Source organism: Leptopilina boulardi, unplaced genomic scaffold, assembly GCF_019393585.1.
Source record: "Leptopilina boulardi isolate dan_hultmark-lab unplaced genomic scaffold, ZJU_Lbou_2.1 LbouV2_278, whole genome shotgun sequence".
Taxonomy (NCBI): domain Eukaryota; kingdom Metazoa; phylum Arthropoda; class Insecta; order Hymenoptera; family Figitidae; genus Leptopilina; species Leptopilina boulardi.
Genome location: NW_026137838.1, coordinates 6,835,876 through 6,856,378, shown reverse-complemented (window position 1 = coordinate 6,856,378; position 20,503 = coordinate 6,835,876). Strand labels below are relative to the sequence as shown.

Below are 20,503 nucleotides of genomic sequence, written 5' to 3'. Positions count from 1 at the left end.
TGCAGATAACGATGGGGCGGACCGGATAACAAGCCGACATGGGAGTCACTGGACACCATGACACTCCACTGCGTAGCACCATAACCTTCCTGGCACTTACCCTGGCCCCCTGATATCTATACACTAGATGATGTTTCTCAATTATAATTTATTTCATATAAGGGTTATTATAATTTGTAATAATTTATTATTTTACTCATATATTACACAAAAGCTTTGTAATTAAAAATTTTCTTCTTTAAAAAAAAAAACAATTTTTAAATATTTTTCTCTAGTTTCTAAAATCTGTTTTTTTTCTAGATCGTTATCGGGGAAAAATTGGTGAATGGAGGAAAAAAAAAGGACGTGGGAAACTCGAGAGCAGGAAATCCGTTGATCGTTAATTTAATCTGTTGGCCATTATCCGCAAAAGGTGTCGAAGATCCATAAGATTAAGGAGAGGAATAATCATGATTCTCTTGGACACTCGATGGAGTTTTTTTTTTTTTTTTTTTTTTTTTTTTGGTATGAAACGAACGATTTTGCGCGAGCAGAAGGACCTCTTGATGCCCTGCAGGCAAGATGCGAACAATACGATTGGTTGGTGGCCATTGTTGGTAAGATTTCAATGGATATTACGACAATAAGCTATTGACAATGTGGAATATTGTTGGTACATATATGCGTTGCGCAAAGGGCGGGTTCCATGTATAAGCCTCTGCTTGACTGTACTTTTCACGCCCTCTCTCTCTCTTTCTCTCTCAGGGCTGTGTGTAATGTGAAAAAAAAAATTATTATTTTGCCATATACGCGTAACCCCTCCACAATATGTACGTAAATATGTTCCAACAACAGCTGTATTTGTGAGAGCAAATTTTTTCCTGCATGCAATTTATAAACTTTCAAATAGAGAAATTTGTTTTTTTCTATTTTGAAATTAAATTTTTGAAATCGAGGAAAAAGTCGGAAAAACTATACAGAATTTAGGGAAATTCAGGGAAAGAATCTTCAAATTACTTTGGAGAAAGAAAGAAAATATTAAAAAAAAAATTTTTAAAATGTTTAAATTCATAAAATTAATTTTCATATAACAAATTAAATTAAATTAAAATTTTGACACATTATAAGTAATTTAGATTCTTTTTCGAAGTGTTTTTGTCAATGTTAAAAAGAAAAAAAAAATTATTCTTATTGAGCAGATTTTTGAAAATTTAAAAAATATTTTCCTTTTTTTTTTTTTTTTGAGAAAAAAATCGGTTCGGTAAAATTGATTGTTTTCAAAAAAAATTTTAATATTTTAAATTTAAATCAATTTTAAAAAATGGAAAATAATAATTAAAAATGAAAAATAATTACGAATACAACTTCGAACTTGTATAACAGCCTTTATTTAATATAATGCATTTATAATAACATATTTTTCATTAATATGCATTTTATTTAACTGCGCATACTGACGAGTACGCCAGTACGATATATTGAATCAATTATCTTTGTTCTTTTTTATTTCTCAATCTTCATTATATTATATAATATATTTTTTTTTATATTTCTATATCATCGTGCCACTTATTGTTAAATTTGAATTTAGAGCAGTAAACCGGGCATTTCCGTAAATATTTTTTATATATATATATATAGTTTCGTGTCTTGGCTTCGCAGCAATGAGAATATTTTTTTTTTTTTTTTTTTTTTTGTTTTCGATCTACAATATAAGAAAGAAGTTTACGCAAAAATACATTTTTAGCATAATATATCAGAATTGAAATCACTTTTTTGAAAATTTATTTTAGAGTATAATAATTTATACACTAAATTATTATTTTAGTGATTTTTGAATTGACACTTTTTGCTATATATATGAAATAATTTCTTGAATTGACGAAAGACAACACTATTTGATCAATTTGATTTTTATTTATTTAATTAGAAGCCAAAGACTGAAAAAATGAATTTTTTTTTAAAGGCGATATTTGTTTTCCTTTCAAATCACTCACAAAAAGTGTTCTCTTAGGATAATTTTTTTTTTTTTTTTTTTTGACCACGAATTGACAACATTGATACGTTCAAAAAAATGATATAATTATTATACTTATACATATAATGATGTCGTACTTTAAATATAAGGTATATATATATACACACGATATTTTTTTAAAATTCACTTGGAAGACAGAAGTTTATACAAAATTTTTCCAGATAATAGTGCAGGATTTTTGAAATTTATAATTAAGTGATGATTAGGCAAATTTTTCAATTAACATTAAAAATAAACATTTTGTTTTTTAATGTATTAATTATTTCCTGCAATTTTCCGGAAATAATTTGTATACCATATATATATATATTTATATATATATATATAACTTGCATCAAGCAAGTTTTTTTTTATCTTGATATGCGTAGAAATGTATATCTCAATTATTCTCTTTATTTTTTAAATGTTGTACCTATAGAAAGATCACTTTACAAAAACTCTGATTTTAAACAATAACGTCATAAATATTTCTCTATTTTTAACGCACTTAAAATTTCTCCTTAAGAAATTTCATATATTTTTCATTAACGTTCAATTAAAGTAAAATTAATACTAAAAATAATATTAGTATTTTTATACGAAATCTTAAACTAATTATTTTTTTTTTATTAATTTAATTAGAAAAAGAAATTAAATATTGTCGAATGTTTACAATGATATATACAAATAGTAACTTTTTACTAATTTTTTATTATAAAACATTAAAATCGAAGACGAAGATATTTTTATTTTAAAAAATTTGGTGCGGACGTATTTTTTTTTATATTTGTGATTATTGAGATAAATAATATTTCTAGGTGGAAAAAAGTAAAATTATTATATAAAAGCACCAAATTCTTTAATATTTTGATTTGAATTTTTTTTGAATATTTTTATCAAGTTGCGACTTATATAAGAGATATAACTCGAGTCAATTGCAAGGTATATCATTCTTAATAATCGATATATTATAATTTCTAAAATTGAAATGGAATTAGAGAGTAAGAATCAAAGTATATTTAAATAATTTTTTAAAAAGAAGCTTTTTAATAACTAAATTCATATATTGCTATTAGAATGATTTCTTTTAAAATTATAATTAAATTAAAATTATTATGAGAATATTTAATACTAAATAGTAAAGGGAATTAAATTAACTAGTTTGAATATAATAAATATATCTATATAAATATTAGCTAGAGAAAATTAGCTGCCACGGGGGCATGTCATTTCATATCAATATACACGCTGCGATTATCGATCATTTTTATTCTCTTATATTCCTAACATTGTAGAAAACAGTTACTTCAAGATATTCTATATTTTTAACGACACAAACTTGATCTAAATATCGCTTTTGTTTTTTTTTTTTTTTTATGATCGAAATACGCATGAACTAATTGGTGCTCGTTTTTTTTTCCCTTTTTGAAAATTCTATCCATACAACCATAAGAGTTTGCGATTTACAAGGTCTCAAGCATTCGTAAAATATAAATTTTTAGTGAAGACTTGAAACTCTTTGTAATCTTGTAAAGACAAACTTATTTTTATAAAGGGTATATAACTATTTAAGATTAACATGATCGTTAGAGTTATGAGTCAATAACGTTGATAACGTATTAAAAAAAAAGTATTTCTTTTTTTTTTTTATTATTTTTAAAATAAATTGCGAAAAAAAATATTGATATGCTGTTACTTTGTGCGAAGATTAGAAAAAAAATGAAACGTAATATTTTAGTACCTACCCATAAGTGTATTATATATATTTTTTTTTTGGTGAGATAAATAATCTCTTATTATTTAGTGAACTTTTTAAGTTTCACTGTTTTTTTTTATATTAGATAAAAATCAGGACTTGATTCTCGATTTTCTTAATTCACGATTTAACGCAGTCATAAAAACACCTTACCAATGAAAATTTAGGTCATTATTAGTAATTCAAAATTAATTGTAAGGGAAAAATTTATTAATTATTAAAGAACATTAGAAATAAAAAAAAAGAAAAAAGAAAATTCCTGAAATAATAAATTTTTATAAGCTTTAGATCTCCTGAGAGCTACTGATGATTTTTTCTGATAGATTTATTTTTTAATTGGCATTTTTATATATACTTTAATTATTATCGGTGATTTGAAGTTCAAAAAAATAATTATGAAAAAAAAATAAATTAAAATAACGCCAATTATCAAAGATTTTGATAAAATACACCTAACTAGCGTCTCTATTTATTATTATTTTTTCTCTAAAAACAAGCATTCGTTATAGCCTTTCTCGTATAAAATTTTATACGTTATCAATGGACCTTTATATTGAAATGAATTAAAAATTATTTCACGGGAGTATATATTGATATTTTACTCCATTGTGTCATACTTAACTTTTTTAACTACAAAATATCGATATCCAGCATATCCAGTGACTGTGAGAAGAACAGCGGCTGCGAGAGTTGAACCAACTGCTATTGGTGCAGTTTCATCTTTTGAGACACGAGCATTTAATGTGTCACAATTATATTCAGCTGCAAAATCATTTGTCTTGAATTTGAAAGGCTGTAATTTCATCGCCCTGAAAAAATATTTAAATTTATAATTTTATCACTTTTTTTTTTTTTTTTTTTTTTTACAAAAATAAATAAAAATAGTTTCGATTATTTTAAAATTTATTACCTTAGAAGAAGGCGAGCAGTCATTTTGCCATAAGTTAAGGGAATAACTGTCTCTTGAGAACAAGAATAAGATTTTCCTACTGGAGTTGGGAAAAGCAAGGCAGTGTGCTTTTTATCTGTACTTAACCTTATGGTCTTATCTAAAAGAATATTGATTTTTTTTTTTATTATTTATTTAGAAACAAAAAAAAGTATAAATTATTTATTGCGTTGTCTATTTGATTTTTTTTTTTTGAAATTATTTATGAATTCGATATTAATTAAATAACATACTTGGCTGATCAATATGTTCAAAATGTCTGTCGCTTGTATTGAAGGTCAGCTCGATTTTATCGACATACCATCGTTCACGTCCTGGTGTCTATAAAAAATATTAATTAATTTAGAAAAAAATAGATTAGATTAGAGTTTAGAAAAAAAGGAATTTAATTTATGAAAAAATATGCAAAAAATTTACTAAAAACTAATATAATTTTAAATTAAATTGAACGATTTTATGACTTTTTTTTTATTTTACAGAATAACTTGGAAATTCAATACCTTGGCAAAACTCCACGATAGGATAAATGTTTTCCATCTTAAAGACATCTTTACTGTATTTTCATCGTTACAATCGCCAGTTACTTCTGCATCTGGAGGTATGTATACACTTGCCACCTATTTAAAAAAAAATAATTTTTCGATTAAAATTATGAATTCTTATAAAAATGTTTTTTTTAGTTTAGAAAAATTATTAATAAAAAAATTAAATTAGTTATTAGGCGGAAATTAAAAAAAGATATAAAAAAGCTATAAATATTGAAAAATAGAAAATATTATTAAATATTGAAAAAGAAGAAAATTGTAAAATAAAATGTTTACCTCATCTTGTCCGATCTTTGTGCGATAAGGAATATCGACTACAGCGTCAACTTGTAAAAGAATGCATGCACGTCCATTGCTACTATTAACACGATAAAGTGGTTGTTCTTCGGAAATTATTCTTTGCGTTGTTGTTGATTTTGGTAATAATGTCGTTGCAGCACTTGTCGCTGACGTTGACTTTAGTAATTCCAAATTTTCCACTGGCTAATTATCAGTAAATTATTATTATTTTATATTTATTAATAAGAATTCATGATTTGATTTGATAATTGAACATAAAAGATTTTTTTTTAAAATTAACAATTATAGTAAAACTAGGTCTCTATGTCTAGTATAATTATTAATTTAATTTATATTAACGTATACACGAGATTAGCGAAAAGGATGCAACCTGTTGTATGCAAGCCCTCGAGAATAGAACGAATTACGTGCCAAGGGAGTTGCATAATTTTCGGTAATTTCCGGCTCTGGAAACTGTATACATTAATTTATATTTTAATAATTTACATGATATAAACTGAAATTATTACAATTTAAAAAAAAAAATCCCAAATTCAAAATAAAATTTCACAATTTAAAAGAAATAAAAATAAGGAAATAAAGAAAGAAAAATAAAAAAGTATTTATAAAGTAAAAGAATAAAATTATAAAGTGAAAAAAAATAGAAAAAGTATTTAACAATGGGAAAAAAAAGTAATTTTTAATTATAGAAGTAAATTTTCTTTTTAGAATTTTTTTTTTATGTAATTTTGTTTATAATTTTGAAAAACTTACCCAAGCTTTCACTTTTGGAAGATTGTTCATGTCAATAATAACTTTACTTTTTCGGGTTGTTGTAAAGAAACGATCATCTCTGCCTTGAGGGAGAGATGTTGAACTGGGAATACTGAAGACAGTTCCCAAAAGACACCCTGTGAGAAAAATCTCTATTATATCTTTTTTAAAATTCATTTATTGTTTTATCATTCAAAAAAAGTTTCTACAAATACAAAAAACTTTTTAAATTAAAAGTAAAAAGGTAAAATAAAAGTGAAATTAAATTAAAGTACTGAAAATAAAAGTTGATTCTTGTTTTTTAAAAGAAAAAGTTGTGTACAATTGTAAAAAAAAAAAAACTCTACTTTACTTAAGAGTGGGTAAAAACTAAATTTTATTAACTTTAAGAGCTAAAATTTTTGACCTACTTTTTTCACATAATAAAAATCATAAAACACATTTGTTTTTCTTTATTAATTTCTCTTTTTAGAATACAAAAATGAAATATGAATTACATATATTTAATCCATTTTTCTAAAAGTAAATTTTCACAAAACTAGGAAATAATTACACACAGCTCTAAATTACTCGATAAAAATTATCCCTAAAAATTTATATTAAAATTTAAAATTTCATAAGAAACTAAATTTAGCTTTTCAATAAAATTTCGATCAATAATTTTCCTAAAGTGACAATTTTCGTAATTTAATTTTGAAAAAAAAAAAAAATTAAATTTTCAACAAAAGAGAAATAATAATAGCTTTGACTTTTAATTGTCTCGTTAGCGACCTTTAAATGTTACCATGTGTCGCTTTCAATTGTAATAGAACCTAATTTCAAAGTATAATAATTTAAAAAAATATTTTTATATTTTATTCCATTTTTTTTTTTTTTTTTATAATTAGCATTATTAGAGAAAAGAGATTCTAATTTATTGTTTACTTACATAGGTAAAATGTCTCTTTTGAGAAGATGTGGATGGCCATTTTGGAAAAATGTTCAAGGTTTTTTTGCGAGAGGAAAAAAGAGAGTGAAAAACGAAAATGGACACGATGGTGGCGTCTCAAAGTTCGCCGAGGTTCTGAGGGTGCGAAGTGTGCTACGATCAATAAGGGATGTTTTCAGCATGCGCTTACTCCACGCGATAAAGCCAATCCTGTATATAATGTTTCTTTGTAGATGACGTTGAGAGTTGAAACATTCTTGTTTATCGGTGAGTAACACAAATACTGTTGAATATTTTTCGACGACGCCAACGCGCAGTGACATTTTCTTCATTATAAGTTTTCATTCACACAAGATCGAAACCTCGTGGTGTATGGTGATCTACAAAATCTGCAAATCGACCCACGTTCTTGAATAACAAAAATTTAATTCCTTTCAAATGCAAATAAATAGTTTCTCCTTAAAAATAACGGACAAGTTGACATTCAAAATTTTTGTAGAAAGGTTAAAAAATAGGCTAATGATAATTAAACTTAATTTAGATTACAGAAGTTACATATTCACATTTATTAAATTTTATTTTCACTATTAGATCATTTGTTATAAATCAAGTTTATAAAAAGAGAAACAAAAACATTTTTAAAAAATTGCAAATTTTTTTAATTAATTTAAAATTTTAATTTCAATTAATTTTTACTATGAAGCAATGGACTTTTAATTTTAGTCTTGAAAAAATTTTAATTTCTATATAAAATTAAATTTTTAATCAAAGAAATTAAATGACTGAAAAATGATTTTTAAAATTAATAACTTGTTTTAAATTAATTTGAAAAAATTGAATTTTTTTTTTTTTTTGGTAGATTAAGATTTGATTTATTAGCGATTTCAAATTATTGATAACTTCTATAATAGATATATAAGAAATTGTTCAGAACAAGAACAATTTTCTAGATAATATTTTGCTGACGCATGAAGATGCAACAATTTAAAACACCCACGATAAACACTTCCGTCAGAAGTAAACGTATATGTTATACTTAAAATACAGTTTATTAAAAAGAGTCCTTTAAAACAATTGTAAAAATTTTATTTTGCTATACAAAAATCTTAAAAAGTCTTTCAAAATCGTAAACGACAATATAAACATATTTTATGAATTTCATGAATTTTATTTTTTTTTTTTTATTTACAGTTATTTATTTATGAATTTTTTTTTATTTATTATTAATTAATTTATTATTAATTTATTTATGAATTTTTTATTTTTTAAATATTCAGTTTTCTCAGGAAAGTTTTCTACTTAAAAATGACAGTTATCTATTTTTTTTTTATTACAAACGAGGGTGTATGTGAAAAATAGCCAATTTCAGTTTCATGAGTTTTTTTCTGCAAGAGGCAATTTAAGTTTTACGTTATACTTCAAATACAGAAAATTACAAACATGTCCATTTGACAAAGAAATAAAAGATGAGACATTTTTTTCAATATCGTTCGAACTTTAAAAAAAATACTACTGTTTCTTCGGCACGTGTTTAGAAAAAAAGAATATTTAAAAATTTTTCCAATTTGCTGCTTTTACTGTTAAATTGAAACTTTGAAATTAAAAATCATTGAAATTTTAATACTAATTGGAAAATTGAATTAATTTTAATTTTTAAAAATTTTCCAAAAGAGTATTAAAATTTTGTTTACAAAATGCTGTTAAATAATTAATTTACTAATTATTAATAATGTTATTAATAATAATTTTTATTTAAAATGCTATTAAATTAAAAATTGAAGTTTAAAACAAAAAAATCATTGAAATTCGAAAATTTGATTTTAATTTTTTAATGGAAAATAAATTTCCAAATGTTGAAATAATTGTTTATAATCATTTTAAGAAATTTTATTGTTTATAAAAAGAATTCGGAATATCAATAAAAATTTTTCGATTGTCAGCTCTGTAAGTAGGGTTGCTATCGTCTAGGGGTATTTCAACGATAAAACGGAAAACATACAATGAATTTTTACCCAGTGTTGAGTGAATAGTGTTATACATTATCGACATTCAAGTGCAAAACAGTAGATGACACTAAGTGTAAATAAATGCAATAAGCAGTAAGTAAAATATTTAAATGTCACGATAACTTATTTGATTGCAAATCACTATACAAGTTGTAACCATTTGCAAATTGTAATTATAAAAGTTTTTTTTTTTTTAAATCAAAAGCAAAAGTTTTCCAAGTTTTAAGATTTTTATTCATCAACGCATGTAAAGAAGTGTTTAATTGGAATTGATTATTATCTTGGTACCCGATACTATAATTGTAGCTAAAAAAATTACCGGTGCTAAACCGGTGTTAAAAAGAGGTTAATAATTGTTCTTTCATATGAAGAGATGACTAATTTAAATGTAAGAGTACATTAGTTATATAAATATTACAATTTTATTTAATATGTCTTTTTTTTAATTTTTAGGTTATCTTTTCTCATCGAGTTATTTCTTTGCTTTCACAAAAAAAATTTATTTCCATTACTTTGAAGAATTTCTACTCTACATTGCAACCAGAAAGAAAAATGTCATTTACCGAAGAAAAACGTAAGTATTTTGTTAATTTTGTAGAATCGACTTTTATTTTAATAAGGGAAACAGTTATTTATATTTTTTTTTGGATTTTATTTTATTATCACTAATATTCAATATTAGTAATTAAAGTATTTAATATTTTTTTTTTTTTATTATTTAATTATTTAAATATGTAATATTCTGTTTTTTTCATAGAAAAATTCCTGGCAATGTCCTCAGAAGAAAAACGAAAATTTTTCAAGGGACAAGTCGTGACATTAGATCAAATTCAAACATGGAATGAATTTTGGAAGAATAACAAATCCGATATTTCAACAACAACAGAAGAAGTTGAGCATGTCGATGATAAATTGTCAAATAAAATTTCCCTATGGCAAGGAGATATTACGTCATTAGAAATTGATGCCATTGTTAATGCTGCGAATTCGAGTCTCTTAGGTGGTGGAGGAGGTGACAAATTTTTGATATATATATTTTTTAGTCAACGTTGGTGGATTCTTTTTTAAAAAATGTTAAAGAATTAAAATTTCTAATAATTCAAATTAAAAATGTATTATTGTAACAATATTTTTATTTTCTATTTAATTTAGTTGATGGAGCAATTCATAGAGCAGCAGGTCCTACTTTGAAAAAAGAATGTGCAACTTTGGGAGGCTGTCAAGTTGGAGATGCAAAAATTACTGGCGGTTATAAATTACCTGCCAAGTGTTAGTTTAAAATAAAAATTACATTATATTAAATCATAATATTAAATTAAAAGATTATTTAATTTTATTTATTTTCATTTTAGATGTTATTCACACTGTTGGTCCTCAGGGTGAAAAGCCAGAGAAATTGCAAGAATGTTACGAAAGTTGCTTGTCACTTGTGAAAGAAAATAATTTACGTTCAGTTGCGTTCCCTTGCATTTCAACTGGAGTTTATGGCTATCCTCAAAAACCAGCAGCTAAAGTTGCTTTGGCTACTGTTAAAAAATTCCTTTTAGAAAATAACGATAGTGTAAGTATTTTATTTTTTTCCATAATTTATTTTTCATTTATTATAATTGATAATTTAATGTGTAATTTACAATTTATTTTGTAATTTATAATTAATTTTGTAATTTATAATTTATTTTATAATTTATAATCGTACAAAATCAAAATTTTGATTAATTTAATTTTATTTACAATATTTTCTTCTTTCAAACCATTTTTTTTACACTAAATATATATACGGTTCTATTTTATTAATTCAATTTAAATTATTCTTCAAGGCTTTAATTATTTTAATTTAATATATAGAAATAAAAAATAGGGCTATATTATAATTAATTTTATTTTTAATTCAATTTTCAGATCGATAGAATTATTTTTTGTGTTTTTCTACAAGAAGATAAGAATATCTACTTGGAAATGTTGCAGAAATATTTTGGAGTTAATTAAATGGGAAAATTTCATTAAATGTAAAAGCAGTGTGTAAGATTTCTTCGATGAAGCATTTTATTTTAAGACTGTCGTGTGTTATATTTATTCAAAAAAAAAAAAAAAAAAAATAATAATATATGGTCTAAATTTTTTAAAATAATTTGTATATTTTTCTGTATCCTTTATTTCAATAACATTGTTTATTTCTAATTTTATTTAGATTTATTATTTAAAATTTTAATTTTAAAGAAATATTTTCTTTAATGCGCCCTTTTGCAATAATTTACTTCTTTTTTTCAAAATTTTTTTTGTTTTAAATTTATTTAAAATATAACAGTAAAAGCAGAATTTGGAAAAAGATTTATTAAAAAATATTATTATTTACAATAATAATGAATAATACAGTAAAAAATTTGTAAATGACGATATTCATATTTGAAATTGCCGCGAAAAATGATGATTGGCTTGTGATTTGCGACTGCAGCGCTTGTGTTTCGTGAGTTCGCCGCTTCTTCTATGCCGACGGCGTCGCCATCTTGAAATATTGAGTGTTGTAGTAAAAAGGTGGGGGACGGTTGTTAATGTGGTGTATTTCGATCAGAAAATCTGTCACAAATGGGTAACTATTCTTAATATTTAACAAGTGTTAAGGTGAACCTTTGAATAAAGTCTCGAGGACGCGGTGAGTCGTTTTAATCGTGGGTACGAGTAGCCCTGTGTCAACGGTGGTCTCGTTTCGTTGTGAATTTATTGGCGGTGGGGCCTTTAATTGTTTTCCGGGCCCCGTATCGAGTAGATATGCAACATTGTTGTAATCAAGTGTATTTAACAATAGAGGAACGCGCGTTTTCGCGTTTTTCTTATCGTCGCATTCGCGTGAACGCGTGAAAAAGCCGCTTCGCGTATTGTGCGGCTCGGCCGTGAGGATTATATTTTAGCCTCGATTTCACGGACAGGCGGACGTATCGAGTCCCGTAATCCTGAATGGCCGCCGCTTTCTAGGTTACTGACAAACATCCAAGTTTTCAACTCAGCCTCCCGATGTTCAACTTCGGGGTTCGCGATTACCGTGTCACGGGTATCGGCAATTGTCCTACAAAAATTTGTTGCCTCTTTCGACACCTACATACAAAACGCTGCGTTCCCCAGCCCTTGCCGTAAGCAACTCCGCTGATTCCATCTCTCATATCAACCTTTGTAAATTGCCTGTTTCATTTTCCACCCTGTTTTAGAATATTCTTACGAGTACCCTTTCAAATAAAAACGTGCATGTTTCGTTATAATTCGTGTGTGTGTGTGTGTGTGCGTATGTGTGTATATATTTTAATTATCGTGTGTGCTTCTCTGCATAGTTCTCTGTTCATATGAATGTGCGTGTGTGGTAAGTACCAAAAAAGGGGTGGGGGTACACCTCGCGAGCGACAAGTTCTCGGCTTCTGTTTCTGTCACTGCCACCCTCTTTCCTACCCACAAAGTTTTTTTTTCTCTCTAATGTTCTTTCTAAAATTACATTTCGATTTCTTTAATATTTGGTGTATTTTTCTTAATGTGAGCTATTCACGTAACCTTAAAATGACGCTCGTTTATTGAAAAAAAAAAAAAACTTTTACCCCGAAAAGGAGTAATTTTTAGTCTTTCAAAGAGAAAATCGGCTTTCCTTGTAAGGAGAATTGTTTTTCCACAATTTCAAGTTGTGTCGACTCTCGGCGACACTTTCACAAACATTAGGAAATCCTTATTTTGCTGTCAATCCGTTAAATACATTTCTGTTATTGTAGAAAATTTTTTAATATAATCTATTATAATTTTTGGAATGAATTCAAAATATAAATTCGTAAATTGCAAGAAGTGGACTTTTCCAATATAACCTCAAAAACGTCTTTTTTTTTTTTTTTAATCGCTAAATTGTTGTGGTTTCGAGATAAAATGTGTTTTAATTTCGGATACAGTTTTTAAATGAAAATAGGAAATGTTTTGTAAGATATAATATTATATAAAATTATAAACTAATTTCTTTTGCAACTATGCTTTGTGTGTCCAACTTTGGTCATTGCAGAAATTATACAAGTACATCTAAAAATATCCCATAATGACCTACTTTCTCAATAAGCAGGAATTAATTATGCACTTGGGATTGTTTACTCACCAATGTAATCAAAGTTTTGATTTCGGCATATTATTGTAATTTGTATGTTGATATTTCATTAATAAGAAATGGTTTCTAGAATCTTAAGTCCTAATTTCTCTGTTATTATTTTATTTTTATTAAATTAAAATTGATTATTAATTTTTTTCAATTTGGAATATAAATTCTTTTCGCTTCGTTTAACTTTCGGTTGTTTTTTTTCTTTCTTTTTTGCAATATATTCGGCCCAAGGAATAAAATAGACCTTGGACACATGATTCTTTCGACCACATGTCACACACCTGTTACATCGTAGGGTTCTCCCTCGATTCAATAATTACTTTGAGAATAAAAAACGACCTTTTTTATATAATATATATATATTTGCGATTTTATATATGCGGGCAAAAAAAAAAAGAATTCTATATTTTTGTGTACTATTTTTAATAATTAATTATTTAATTCGATTTTTTTTTTTTTGAATTGAATGAAAAATATTAAATTATTAAAAATGGTTATAATTTACTCATATTAAATCACAATACACAATGATAAGAATGTATTAAGTTTGTAGAATTTCACAATTTTCAAGATTTAACAAATTATTGTAAATTTTTGTGCATTGATGCTGATCTCTAATTAAATCTGTAGGAGATGCTTTTATTTCCTGATGATTATTAGTAATGGTTAAGAGTTAGCAGCGGGCGTGCCATCAGGGCTTTGCTTGGCTTGACCTCCTTTTGATAATGTTTCCGCATGCGCGTTTTAATGTATTTTGTCTTCTCATTTATGTACTAGAAAACTTTATATCCCTATGTCCACTTTTGTTATATATCCTTAGTGTATAATTTTTGTATCAATAAAAATTTAACAAAATTTTCTGAAAGCAAAAAACAAATTGACAAATTTAAAAATTTAATTTTCATTGTAAATTAATTTTTATTCGAATAGAAAAAAATTGAATTTTTTTTTTTTTTTTTGCTGGACAATTGGATAAATAATATTTGTTATATCTTGGCAATTGTGGAAATTGAATGAAAATCTTGATAACATTTATGTAATAGGAATATCATTTTTTTTTGTTGAAATATCCACTTGAGAATTATTAACGCGGAAATGATTTTTATTTTATTATTTTAGATAGAAAATAGTTTTTTTTTTTTTTTGTTTATAGAATTTTTTATGTGCCCAAGTAATATAGTGCTATGCGTGCATCAGTGACCCCCATTGAAGTAATTTAGTGATTTAGATTCCAGTTTAAGGAAGCACGTTGTACTTTCGCTTAATTGATGACTTTAACTCACTTTACATTACATTATAAGCATCCACATTTCCAAGTTTAACTAGATTGAATTTTTTCTTGTTTTCTATGATCCCATCTTTTTTTTCAAAATTTAATTTTTTTTTTCTAATTCGAAAAATTGAATATTTTAATATTTTTTAATAAATATTTTTTAATAAATATTTTTAATAAATATTTTTAATAAATATTTGCAAAAAATATTTTCAATGAATATTTGTAATAAATATTTTCAATGAATATTTGTAATAAATATTTTCAATAAATATTTGTAATAAATATTTTCAATAAATATTTGTAATAAATATTTTTAATGAATATTTGCGATAAATATATTTTTAATTAATATTTTTAATTGCACTTTTGCGATAGTTTCATTTGAACTTTAATTAAAAGGATAATAAAAAAAAAAAAATAAAAAGTTAAAAGACATATTTTCAAAAGGAGTCACTGTCGTTACACGCGAGTCAACATCATAATCATTTTTTCGCGGCATCATAAAACATTTATTTTAGACAGACCTTCACCCGGAAGACATTACAATCATTCACCTAACGGTTCAGCAATTACACACACACATAGAATTTTGCACGGAGTTACTCCCTGTTATATCAAAGATGACTCTTTTGTCATGTCGATCATTCATCAAAACGAATCTACGTCATTTCAAAATTTGTTATTCAAAATTCGTTTTTCAAGAAACCATTTTTCTTTTTTGCTTTTTTTTTAAATAAATGATACACACAATTTTTTTATCATTTATAAAAAAGGCAAAAAAAAATTTATTTTGCTCGTATTTTATAAATTTAGATTTTTGATTATTTAAAAAAAAAATATATATATATATATCCATATGCACTTTAGAAATGAAACTAGAATATTTGGTATCCCGGACAGATAAATGTGTGCGATCTTTTTTTTTTTCTCATATATAGCTAAAGGCAACGTTTTGACGCCCTCCTGTTTTCATTCTATTTTCGGAGAATATTTCTTCTTCATCCAACTTTCTCAAAATTGTATTACATATTTTCGTGAGGGAAATAATTTCCGGAAATTCTTCAAATGAAATTTCATTTATTATTTTATATAAATAAAATAAAATTTATTTTTATTATTTTATTTATTTTCGTTAAAATTGTCTTTAAAATTCATGATTTTAATTTGTGAAATATCGAAAATTAATTCCCCCAGAGTTTATTTGAATTTTTTTTTTTTCTGATCTGACGGAAATTATGAATCACAATATTATAATGGAAATTATATTGAGAAGGGGTCATGTGCGATCATCTTCAGAGACCATAAGAATTGAATATCCTCTGAAATATGATATTAATTGTTATGAATTAAAATGATGGTTGTATATATATATATATTTGCTGGATCGACAGACAGCCAGTGTTGTTGAATCAAATCAACTCACGACCAGGATGACTCATATCCGCCTACCTGTATCTTCGAACCTATTCGTCGGTTAACCTGATGCAAAATACAGTCTTCTTCTTTTTTTTTTTTACCACAAAAGGAATCCCTTTTACTTACTTGAATTTTAACTATTCGAATATTTCAAACAAAAATTCATTTTTAAAAATTATTAAAATTTTTATTTTTTGATTAAATTAATTGAAATTTTTATTTTATTGAAAATTGTGAAATTATTATTTTTTTGTTGTGATATAAAGGGAATTGGGAAAAATTGAGATGAATAGGGAGGAGTGAACTCTCTCTCTCTCTCCAGAGAGAGAATGAAGTATTCAAATGCTATCGTAAGATTTCTTTTTATTCACTTCCAAGGCACTTTAAATGAACGTTCATATATTCATATATAATGATTGCTGGATTATTGCTTTATGCATCAAGTTTACATATATCCTGCCAATGCCAACTATCTTTTCTATAATTATTGCTGTTAACATTTGCATGCGCCTTTATAAGTATTATGTGTGTATAATTATTCGTACTTGCATAATTCAAATTTGAAAGGAAAATCTTACTCCATCTGCTTGGATTTTTTAAAAATCAAAATTTTTTTTTTACTCCTCTCGAAGTAGTAGAATTTTTTTCTGAAATTAAATTTTTTTAAAAAGAGAAACGATTTTTAACGAGCGCTTGACTCACCCTTTCGATTAGAAGATCGTTGTTTAAATTAGCCAACTTACGACGTAATAACACTTTAATTAAATTTACGGAAAGACATGTTTAATAGTGTTTTATAAGCAATTGTTTTTTTTCTGTTCAAATTAAAAAAAAAATTATTTTTTTTATTCTTTCTTTATCGAAAAAAAAAATAAAATGATTTCCACTATCATTTTGAATAAATAATAAAAATTATATTGAATGAAATTCTAAAATGAGATCTTTTTTTAGGTGTAACGGGCGAGGATTTGTCATCGAAGGATAGGACGATTTGAGGCAGTAAACCTGGCTGGCCTACAATGTCCGCTAGCATGCGGAGCACACTACAAACTGTTCCTGAGTCCGTACCCGCCGATCACGTCACCAACTCCAAAGTGAGTAAAAACTGCAACCAAACAATATAATCACTTTCTTTTGTTTTAAAAAAGAAAATAAAAGAACCAGAACGAAAGTTTTTCAACACCATGGGTTCAAGGTTAGCGTTTCACGGTGTAATCAATATAACGCAAAGAATTCTGTTTTCTAATACGATTCCATACGTTTTTTGATTTTTTCTCCAAAAATTGTATTTGGGGAAAAAAAATTTTATAATTTAAAAAATTCAATTCGAGAATTAATTGAAGAATTAACTGTATATTAATTACAGTATTTGGTATATTTGCGTAAAAAGAAATTTTGTTTTTGAAATCGAATTTGCTGTTCTCGAATTCATGGTGTAAAATATAATAACAAATTTTCAACAATATGAGGATTAAAAATAGCTGAAATATAAATATTCTGGTTCAATTTTAAGATTTTATATAAAATAATATAATTATGAAATGTTGCTCTGGTGTCGTGAAAATGTGAAGTAAATTGCTTCGTGTCGTCTTTTGATAATGGCATATAAATATGGTACAAGGCACATCAATGTTGCTATTAATTGCGTTGATATTCGCTTTCGTAAACATTTATTTATCATTTTTTAAATATATATTTTTCAATATTGAGAGCAATATTCTTAGTTATTTGAAAAATAAAAAATAAATATAAACGATTTTTAAAGAAATAATTTTTTAAAATGAAAAATTCTATAATTTTTTTGCCTAAAAAATATTTTTTTATAATTTGTCGATTAATAAAAACTACAAGAAATATTTTTTTAGGCAAAAAATTAAAGAATTTTTCATTTTAAAAAATTATTTCTTTAAAAATCGTTTATATAAACGTTGGGTACTTCAGCTTCGTCTATAAAGCGAAAAAAAAGGGGAAAATTTCGATTTTGAAAATAATAAATATTTTGAATTTTAAAAATGTAGGGATAATTTAAAAAAAAAAATTTTTTAATGGAAGTGAACTCGAAATGAAAGTGTGGTCAGTCTGCTGCACACACAGTGTGTGGTTTGGTAGTAAAGTTAGCAGAAGAGTGAACAGGTTTTTCAACGATGCTTTCGCATTTTCACTTTGCGCAAATATAATGTTTATTATTTCATTCCTGGATCATCTTCGTACGACTCATGCCTCTTGCGAAAGTCGCGAATATAAAATTAAACTTACGCGCCCCATCACACTATATATAAATATATATGATACTCTTTTTCTCTTCTCATTATTATCGATCAAATGAGAAATATCCTGTGGAAAATATTGAATTTTTTTTTACCCCTATAGAGATTTTATTAAATTATCCTATTATTTAGATAAAATTCTAAAAAAAAAATTTAAAAAAATTTGTTAATTGAAATTTAATTAAATTTGGTAATTAAAATTTAATTAAATTTATTAATACTAAATTGATTAAATTTAGTAATAAAAATTGAATTCTTTGAATATTATTTTTTATCTTCACATAAAAATAGTGTTTTTGAAATTATTAAATTATTTGCATAAAATTATAAGTAAAATAGTTACATTGTAATTTTCCATTCGTGAAAAAATTTTCAACACATATTGACGGAATAATTTTTATTTATTAATTTAATTAAATTTTTGATAATTTAAATTTAATTAAATTTATTATTACAAAATTGATTAAATTTAATAATAAAAATTGAATCTTTTGGAGTATTATTTTTTTATTTTGAAATAAAAATAATATTTTTATTTATTAATTTAATTAAATTTGATAATTTAAATTTAATTAAATTTTGGTAATTTAAATTAAATTTATTAATACAAAATTGATTAAAATAATAAAAATTGAATTCTTTGAATTATTTTTTTATTATTGAAAAAATATTTTAGAAATTATTTAGGTTTGGCATTTTTTTTTAAACACAGTTTATATTTATTGATGAAAAGATTAAGAAATACAGAAATCAATAGTCATGACTATTGCACATTTAAAAGTAATATCCGTCAAGGTATAACTGTTAAAAAAAAAATTTACGAGTCTCTCTTTTTTTCTCTCTATCTTTCTCGGAGGTTTATTAATCACTTCCTTTTTAGAAACGCACGATCCATGAAACTTGAAGTCTGAAGGAGCTCACCAGATTTTGATCTTATAAATTTTCCCCACTTAGAGGAAGTTTAAAGGATAGTTTACTTACTTGAGAAACTTAAATATTTAAAGTTCATTACTTTGTGACTATATATATAAGTGACTTCTCTATTTAAGTGAAATTACTTTAATAACACGACATTTGATATAACTTCTTTTGAAATATGAAAAAAAAAAAAATTCGGTTATATTTCTGAAAATGAAATTTTCCTCTCTATCTCTCTCTCAATTATTGGCAATTGTTATAAGATCAGTGAGATCGCCACGCACCAATTGCAAGCGAATCAAACGAACTATCAACATAGAGAATGATCAAGGTCCTCTGAGAAATTTAATGCCAATTATAATCACTTTATTACGATAAATCTACTGGGATTTTTGAATATATATATTTTTTAATTTTGTTAAATATTTTTATTCCTGAGTTTTTTTTCGTTTCATTTTTATTTCTTAATGGAATAAAAATTTAATTTGTAAAAAATCGGAATTTTTGAATGGAACTTTCAAATAAATTGACAATTTGTTTTTTTTTTTTTTTTTTATTTAACATTTAGCTGGTCATTCTAGTGACTTGGTCAATCGCGACCAATTACGTGAATAACAGAATAGTGTACAAACAGTGTGTTTGTTACTCAAACAAGTTGACTCTCAACTCTTAGGGGCCACGCGACTCTAATATGGTTCCTCGTAATTGTTCGTTGAGCTCAATTCCAGTACTATATAGGACTCAAAATAAAAATTCTCTTGGCAATATATATATATATATATATATATATATATGTTTATTGTCTCATGACTCGAGTATTGTAAAATTAAGTTAATTCTTCTTCACGACTCAATACATTAAAATTTGTCCTGGCCTATTTAATTTAATGTCAATTTCAAAACATTCCTAATTGACAATGAGTTGAAAAAAAAAATAGTTATTGAATTTGTAAAAAAAATTATTTCAAGATATACCTTTATATTTAGATTTAGATTTACCTTTATATTTTTTTAATTTGAAAATTTAGTTTTGATTCTTAAAAAAAAAAATACTCCAAAAATTGAATTTTTGTAATTCAGATTGTCTTCTTTTTTTTTCGTTTGTTTTAATATTCGATTTTAATTATTTTTTTTTCTGTTATTAAATTTTTTTTTTTGATTAGATTTTAGATTCTTATTTATTTTTGAAAGATAATAAGAAAGTATTGGGGAAAGTTTTGTAATAACGTGTCAAGTATAAATCTAAAGGAGCCAATTTCTAACAAGCTTTTCAAATATAT

At 25.1% G+C, this 20,503-nt stretch overlaps 3 protein-coding genes across 4 annotated transcripts in view; 2 read left to right on the top strand and 1 right to left on the bottom strand.

Moving 5' to 3' along the window:
* Positions 1-1,348: 1,348 nt before the first annotated feature.
* LOC127281753 (uncharacterized) lies at positions 1,349-7,406 on the bottom strand. Its single transcript, XM_051305628.1, has 7 exons — positions 7,228-7,406; positions 6,300-6,436; positions 5,523-5,729; positions 5,202-5,318; positions 4,935-5,022; positions 4,663-4,801; positions 1,349-4,561 (listed from the first exon to the last, which is right to left on the bottom strand). The coding sequence occupies exons 1-7, from the start codon at positions 7,265-7,267 to the stop codon at positions 4,351-4,353; spliced, it is 939 nt and encodes a 312-aa protein (XP_051161585.1). The 5' UTR covers positions 7,268-7,406; the 3' UTR covers positions 1,349-4,350.
* A 1,911-nt stretch (positions 7,407-9,317) lies between these two features.
* On the top strand, positions 9,318-11,361 carry LOC127281837 (ADP-ribose glycohydrolase MACROD2-like). 2 transcript variants are annotated; one of them, XM_051305790.1, is made up of 6 exons: positions 9,318-9,621; positions 9,687-9,807; positions 9,991-10,245; positions 10,386-10,502; positions 10,586-10,794; positions 11,133-11,361. In XM_051305790.1, the coding sequence occupies exons 1-6, from the start codon at positions 9,607-9,609 to the stop codon at positions 11,217-11,219; spliced, it is 804 nt and encodes a 267-aa protein (XP_051161747.1). In that variant the 5' UTR covers positions 9,318-9,606; the 3' UTR covers positions 11,220-11,361. The 2 variants fall into 2 exon arrangements, with proteins under 2 accessions (XP_051161747.1, XP_051161748.1); XM_051305791.1 differs by having other exon boundaries at positions 9,319-9,578.
* A 5,630-nt stretch (positions 11,362-16,991) lies between these two features.
* LOC127281834 (serine/threonine-protein kinase MARK2-like) overlaps positions 16,992-20,503 on the top strand; it is a 76,076-nt gene continuing 72,564 nt past the window's right edge. The window contains exon 1 of the mRNA XM_051305778.1: positions 16,992-17,133. The gene's annotated coding sequence lies outside the window, so the exon portion shown is untranslated. The remainder of the gene's footprint in view (positions 17,134-20,503) is intronic.